Below are 7462 nucleotides of genomic sequence, written 5' to 3'. Positions count from 1 at the left end.
TGTACAAGAGCAAAAGTAGACAAAGTGGGGTGTCCGTGACAATGGCATAGGACGCTTCTCCCTGTGTGATTCAGGGGACGAGGCATACGGTTTTTGAACACAAGCTGGGTGAAGAAAAATGGGATTGAGGGCCCTTTGTCAATATCCATTTGATCAAAATTCTTTTTATGCTATGTTTTGATTATTTCCAGTCATTCTGTTTTTGAAGGGGAGATGTAATATGCCTACTAAAATAAGCATCACATTGAAAAAAATCTCTTTGAGGACCCTGGAGGAAATTCTATTTTCAAATGCATTCTCAAACTTGTCATATTGCTTTATTTTGTCATTTTTCACAGAAGAGACTACATAGAAGAAGTTTGATCAAACAGTGAGACTGGAGCCTCTGCATGTGCACATCCAGGTTGCCTGGTGCCAGGAGGCGCATCTCAGCTCCTGCCTATTGCTCTTCGTGGCTCTGGTGAAGTGTGTTGTCAAGTGCCGGCAACCGGAAGTTCCCAGTGTGTGGAAACCATCCTGTCTATGCACAGGCAGACAGGCACTGGGTCTTCAAAGAATATCGCTATCCAAGAAAATTATTACTTCTATACATGGAACGTTATGAGCGGATTTCCCTTTGTACGCCATGCTATACTTTATGCACTTTTGTGCTTTTATTGAGTATAAAAATAGGTCTCCTTTAAAATTCTGTTTAAGTTCACTAAAAAACTACTTGTTTGTGAAATTCTCTTATAAACTCACTGCATCCACATGGAATAGATAAACTAATCAGGCAGCTAATGCATCTAGGTAGTGTTAAAAAAAAATAAGACGATGGGAAAAAAAAATGACAGTATGTCAGGAGTTTGGGAGGAAAAAAGAAGGCAGCAGTAAGGAAATGGAAGTGAGCTTGGCTTCAGTACAGTTTACTGTGGTTGAAAATGTAAGCATCACAAAAAGGGGGCGTTGAAACCCAAAAACAAAACCTGAGTTGTTACCAAAGAGCAAAACTGTTGAGATCATCAAACTTAAAGAGATATGGCAGAATAAACCAACTAGAATGGACAGTGAGAAAGAATCAATAATTAAAATAAGCCAACTCTCAGAAAACACATCAAGAGTCGTTACATGGAGACGTTTACTTTGGGGACTTATGACTTCCTGTTCGGACACATGTAAGGCTCAGTCTTGTTATCCTCACAGGCCATAGGCTATACAAAGGGTATTTGAAACTGACATTCCTAATGGAAATTTTTATAAAATTTGGCCCTTAGAATAACTGAGAAATATCCTGAAAAAACCTTCCCTGAAACTGTAATAAACAAAGTTTCTTATCTACTGATAAAATTGACAACTCAGTAAGCTATTTTCGCTGGTCTTCCTACATAAGAAAAAAGCACAAATATAGTTGCCTCAGAAATCTGTTAAAAGCAGAGAACCTCGCAGGAAAAAAGAGTATAAAGATTCTAGAAATGAGAGAGTATAAGAAAACCTCTCTCCCAGTGTCCACAAAGATACATATGCCCATTAGGAGAAAACAGTGAGACTATACATAATACCCCATCAGAGAATAAAAAAGCTGAGTGATGGAATATATTTCTATAGAATGACTACTTGAAAATTGAGCAACTTATTTGCCTCATTTCCCAGATTCCTTGGGCAAAGCTCATTTGAATTCTGAAGTGAAGAACAAATGTCCATTGCTCACACCATCCTAGTATTGAGATGATTGTGGTTTCAATTCCCAGAGGAAAAAAAAGTAGACCTTGCCTTTTGATTTTTTTTCTCTCAAAACAACTAAGTCAGATCCTGACTGCTAAGAGCATGCATATTTAAATCACTTCCCCTCCATTAACATTAAAAAGAACCATCCAGGCCCAAAAGAGCTGCAATGATTTTTTTTTTCCCTAGCTAAAGGCTTATCATTCTACAAATAATTTGCCCAGTGACCGTAGTCATTCATAACACGTATTTGCAAAGCACACTTTAAGCACACTGCCTTTCATTCGTATTATTTCTTTTTAATAAGAAGGATGCATACCGAGAATGTAGAAACTGGAAATTATTTCCACAGCTTAAAGAATTAATAAGAGAACGCTGGTTCAGGTATTTTTGCTTTTTTTTTTTTTTTCTTCTTCTTCTTCTTCAAAGATGGAAAATCTCGCTAAAAATGCACTCGAGTCTGTGAACTAGTTACAGGAGCAGGGGCACCCAACTGGCTAGAGTGCTATGCACACAACGCCCACGCCCACGTTACCATTTTAAGATACTGTCAATGCTCAGTTAAAAATAAGACTTACTTAGGAGGAAACAAAACGCAGCTAAACTTTTATTGCAGCCTAGCCAGTGGCAGGAATACCTTGTGTCTTAGACATTCAGTAAAGAGTTCATTGGGAATGGTCTTCACAACGCATTCGTATAAACTGCTTTAAACATTGTTAAAAGCGCATCCGAGCGCCTGTCCTGAGTTCTGACAGGGATTTAAAAAAAATTTTTTTTTTTCTTTTAGTGATCTCCATCCACGGACTGTCTCTTATTTTCCTACCAAGAAACTCGGCCACAATTTAAAAATACAAATCACAGCTATGTCTCCATTCTGAGGACAAATCCTCACACCTTTCTAATTTATTTAAAAGTTCCTCCCTCACCACGGAAAATGCCCGCTGGAAAACAGGAAACACATGCAAATGTAAAAGATCTCAAGACAGAAAGCCTTTTTCACAGGCTTCAGAAACTGTCCTCGGTAAACCGCTGGTGGGATTACTCGCGGCTTAAAGGTCCCCGCGTGGCCCACACTAGCGCCCCGTGGGGGAGGGGTGGGCGAGGGAAGCGGGGGGGGGGGGGCCAAGCTGCCTCCCCACCCCCACCCACGCGCGCTCTGCGATCGCGCGTCTGGATTGGCACGAGCTCTCTACCTGCGGCGCGCGTCTCGCGTGGAACCCTGCCCTGGATCCCGGCCGGCCAAGCCCCCGCGGCCAGCGCCCGCGCGGTAAACGGTTTCTGTGGGTCTAGAGTCGGGCTGTTGGGCACCGAGTTTCAGTTCGCCGCTGAACGGCTCCTCGGTCGCGGGCGCCGAGGCCCCGGGGAGTTGGGCTCGCGCGCGGGACCCCACGAGGGACAGGAGTGGCGGGTGGGGGGGTGGCGGGAGGGGAAGATTGGCCCGGCCCCGGGAGGCAGACGCTCCATCCAGACGCCAGAGCCGCGCGCGAGCCGCCCACCAGGACCATTTGCTTTCCTCGTGCCCCACCCGCGTGGATAACCCTGAAGGGCGCGGCCCTCTCCACTCCTATCTGATTGAGCGCGCGCGCAGCGATGCAGCCCCGCGGGGAGAAGGTTACAAAAAAAAAAAAAAAAAAAAAAAAAAAGGCAAAGCCAGAGGCAGAGGCCTAGCTCTGTGGACAGACACCAGCCTGGACCCGCCACAGAGGTACCCGCGCGCGACCCGCGGTGAGGGCAGAGACGCAGGGCGGGGTGAGGACACGGGCCTGCCACCTACACCGCAGCCTAAGGGCTCCAAAGGGAATCCGCCTTCAGCGGCGTCCGCTGCGCCGTGGCCACGCGGCCCCCGGGCGGACTTAGAGAGGCTATGGGTCCATGCGAGCTTCTATCAGATCCTGCTGATTTATTAAAATCAAGACACAGACTTCAGCACACACACACACAAAAAAAAAAACAAAAAAACAAAAAAACCCGGGCGGTGATGTCGACAGTGCGTTGAGTCTGTTTAGCCACCATTTGCTACTAAATATGCAATGGTCTGTTTATTTAGATTATATTGCACAAAATGAGAAAATTTTAAACTATGTGCCTTTCCTCTTTTTTTTTTTTCTTTTTGCTAAAAATCGAGTATCCAGTTTCAAACCTTCCATCTGGGGCCCCGTCCACACATCACAGCCATGAGATATATAGGTCCTACTATGGTACAGTACATACAGTCTTAAACTAAGAACAGCTCTGAGGTCTATGTCACCATTTTCAATAAATCTTTACCTACAAATATTGAACAAATCTCTACTATAGCTGTACAAAAAAAAGTTTACTTTTTTTTTTAAAACCACAAGGCCTTTAGATGCAAGGATTACTTTTAAAATTTTAATCCTTTTAAACCAGGACATAACGTACCAACATATTTGCATGCTAAAAAAACAAACAAAAAAAAAAAAAAGAAAAAAAAGAAAAAAGAAAAAGAAATCAAAAGGGAAGAAGTGCCTGAAAGTCTCACTGAAAAAACACAGCAAGATTGCTCCCTTTTCACTGTACAAAAATACGCCTGAAAATATATTAATTTTTAAAAAAGATTGAGGTCTGTTATGTATCAAAAATGTTTCAATACCTTTTTGTACTGAGGTCTAGGCTGTAAGGTATTCAATCAAGGAGGTATAAGGGAACGAGTTACCAAAAAAAGGTTGCCAAGTAGAAATCACATTTGTAAAACCATAAACAATTTGATCTGAAAAGTAAACTCTGGTCTTGAGTCAGTTCACAGTTATGATTTTTGTAAGCGTTTGTACAGACTGCATTTTTTCAAGCTCCCTGCAGTTTAAGAAATCGGATGCATAGAAGACATCAGCTTTCTCCCTCCAAAAAAGTAAAATAAAATTAAAAAAAGGTTGCAATGGTCCCTTTTTGTGTATTTCTTTTTAAATCGCCAGTTCTTTTCTTTTCTTTCTTTCTTTCTTTTTTTTTTTTTTTTTTAGATCTCTTAAGGAAAAAAAAAAAAAAATCAACTCCCTAGAGTAACAGTTGTGCCGTCAAAAGGGTCCTCTGCCGACGTCTTTCAGACTTCAAAGAGCCACAGGCTTCAAACAGCGCCTTCCGGAGCGGGGCCTCCTCCCCTCCCCCGCCCGGTCCCCTCCGCCTTTGTTGCAATCACGAATTTCAGGAAAAAAAAAAAAAAAAAGAAATAGAAATTATAAAAAAACTTTTTTTTTTTTGGGGGGGGGGTGGGGGTGGGGAAATCACAACTCCAGACTAGGTGTGCAACTACCTTGAGACACGATAAAGGCAGGGAAGAGTGGGGAGACCAAAAAAATAAAAAATAAAAAAATTTAAAAACCTGGAAAATCTGTTTAAAACTACTCATTTCACTTTAACTCCACCAACATTTCACCACCGTTTCCAATTTCTCTGCGCCACATCTCTGACCATGAGCATCTTCTCCCCCTCCCCCCTCCCCCCTCCTCTTTATCCTGACCGCCACGACTGCCTCCCGAGGAGCCCTGCGCCCCTCAATACGTGAACACCAGGTCGGAGAAGTTCGCCTCCAGCCAGTCCCCCGCGATCATCTCGCTCAGCTCCGGCGTGCAGTAGTCGGGGAACTCGAAGTGGGAGCCCAGGCTGCCTTCGCTGAAGGAATCCAGGTCCTTATCCACCAGCGACAGGGACAGGTTCCCCGCCGCGCCCGCGCCCAGCGGCTGCTCGCAGGCGCTGTGCGCGCCCTGGGAGAAATTCAAGCTCAGGTCGAACATGAGGTCGTCGGCGTCCTCGGCGCCGCTGCCGCTGCTGCTGCTGCCGCTGGAGGAGGAGGAGGTGGACACGCAGCGCGAGGACGCGGGCGACAGCGTGGGGGGCGCGGGAGGAGGCTGCTGCTTGGTGATGTTCTTGAAGCTGTAGTACAGCCGGCCGCCCGCGCGCACCTCGTCGTACAGGCTCGCGCCCTCGGGGGACTCGGCCGCGCTGCTGAGCGTGGGGCTGGCGGGCACCTTGGCCACGCTGTAGCGCCTCAGCAGCTGCGGGGGCTGCTGCTGCGCCGGCGGCGGCAGCAGGTGCGAGTGCGCGGGCTCGTCGTCGTCGTCGTCCGCGTCCGCCTTGGGCCGCAGCTGCAGCTCGTCGTCGTCGTCTTCGTCGTCGTCTTCGTCGTCCAGGAAGACGCACTTGGCCGCCTTGCCCGCGCCGCAGTCCCCGGGCTGCGCCGCCTTGCCCGTGCCCGCCTTGCCCGCCGGCGCCTTGAGCTTGGCGCACTTCTTGCCCGGGCCCTTGGCCGCCTTGGCGCCCGCCGCGCTCTTGTCGGGGCTCTGACCCGCGCTGGGCTTGGCCGCTGGGTCCGTCTTGGGCTTTTTGCGCGGCCGGTACTTGTAGTCGGGATAATCAGCCATGTGCTTAAGGCGCAGGCGCTCCGCCTCCCGGATGAACGGGATCTTCTCGCTGTCCTTCAGCATCTTCCAGCGCTTGCCCAGCCTCTTGGAGATCTCGGCGTTGTGCATGTCGGGCGACTGCTCCATGATCTTCCTGCGCTCGATCTTGGACCACACCATGAAGGCGTTCATGGGCCGCTTGATGTGGCCCGACGCCGTCTTGCACCAGTCCGGGTCGCTCTCGTCCAGGGCCACCGGGCTGCACGCCATGAACTCGCTCTCCTCGGTGTCCAGCGCGTCCCGGGGCAGGTTGCTCTCGGCTTCCGAGCTCTCGGCCTGCTGCACCATGGTCCGCGGCGGGGCTGGGCGCTCGGTCTCCTGCGCGGGCGCCCCTCCCCCTCCCGCCCCTCCACCTTCCCCGGCAAGTTGCAAAGTCCTCGGCCGCGCGCGTCCGCGGCTGCCCCCCTCCCCCCCGGCCCCGTTCCCTGCTGCGGCGGCGGCTGCGGCGGCGGCGACCGGAGAGGAGGCGGCGGCGGCCCGGGACCCGCGCTCACTCTCTCTCTCCCTCTCTCTCTCTCTCTCGCTCTCTCAGTCGCTGGATTTCTCACTCTCCCGCTCCTGGCAGCCGCCGCAAGCGCCGGACCCCGAGCACTCCCAGGCGCGCGCGCTTCTTCTGCAAAAAGTTGAGGGCTCTCTCTCAACTCGTTATCAGGGTGTCATATGGGTGACATCACTACTCCCAGCAGCCAATGGCTGGCCCCGGCTCCGCCCATCTCCCGTTATTAACACCAGACCCCGCCCGCAGCCCCGCCCCCGGGCCAGTTTGCAAAGATGAGGTGGGGGGGGGGGGTTGTCTAGAAATATGTTATTTTTTTCAAAAGAAATCCGCGAGTGCGCACAGCTGCGCGTGTCCCCCGGGCGGACGCCGGACGGAGCGGGAGAGACGAGCGCGGACCCCAGGCCGTGGACGACGGACGCAGCCCCGGTGCCGATGCACCCACCGGGGCACCGGGAGCGGCTGCCGCTGCTTGTCCCGACCCGGTCGCGCCCTAAACCCGCGCGCGATCGCGCGGCGTCGCTGCCCGGCGGAAGGTGGCGCCTCGACACCGCGCGGCGCCGCGCACGTGGGCTCATCCTCTGTTTCCCTTTCTCCCCCTCTCGGGAGCCGGGCAGCCTTGCCCTCCCTTTCCCCCACCCCCCCCGCACCCGCAGGGTTTTGTCCCGTCCCTCCCCTTCCCGTTCTTTCCTCCCGGATCGCGCGCCTTCCCGGGTTCGCCCAGAGTAACGGTCTGCGGAGCCGCCGGTGCTCGGCGGGTTCCGGAGCGGGTTCCGAAAGGAGTTCGGGGCCTCAGGCGGGACGGGACCAACGGGCCCGGGACTCAGCATCGCCGCTCACCGCCCCTCCCCCA

The 7462-nt window shown here is 51.0% G+C and overlaps 1 protein-coding gene across 1 annotated transcript; it reads right to left on the bottom strand.

Moving 5' to 3' along the window:
• Positions 1 to 4951: 4951 nt before the first annotated feature.
• Sox11 (SRY-box transcription factor 11) lies at positions 4952 to 6401 on the bottom strand. The gene has a single exon (XM_055623118.1). It carries the CDS (start codon positions 6399 to 6401, stop codon positions 5208 to 5210), a length of 1194 nt encoding a protein of 397 aa, XP_055479093.1. The 3' UTR covers positions 4952 to 5207.
• Positions 6402 to 7462: the final 1061 nt, after the last annotated feature.

This window comes from Psammomys obesus, unplaced genomic scaffold, assembly GCF_907164565.1.
Source record: "Psammomys obesus unplaced genomic scaffold, mPsaObe1.curated_primary_1811, whole genome shotgun sequence".
In the NCBI taxonomy this organism is placed as follows: Eukaryota; Metazoa; Chordata; class Mammalia; order Rodentia; family Muridae; genus Psammomys; species Psammomys obesus.
Note: the sequence above shows the minus strand (reverse complement) of the source record. Positions and strands in the feature narration are given on the sequence as shown.

Coding starts and splice junctions, on each gene's coding strand:
- Sox11 (XM_055623118.1), bottom strand. CDS start 6,401: ATGGTGCAGCAGGCCGAGAGCTCGGAAGCCGAGAGCAACCTGCCCCGG.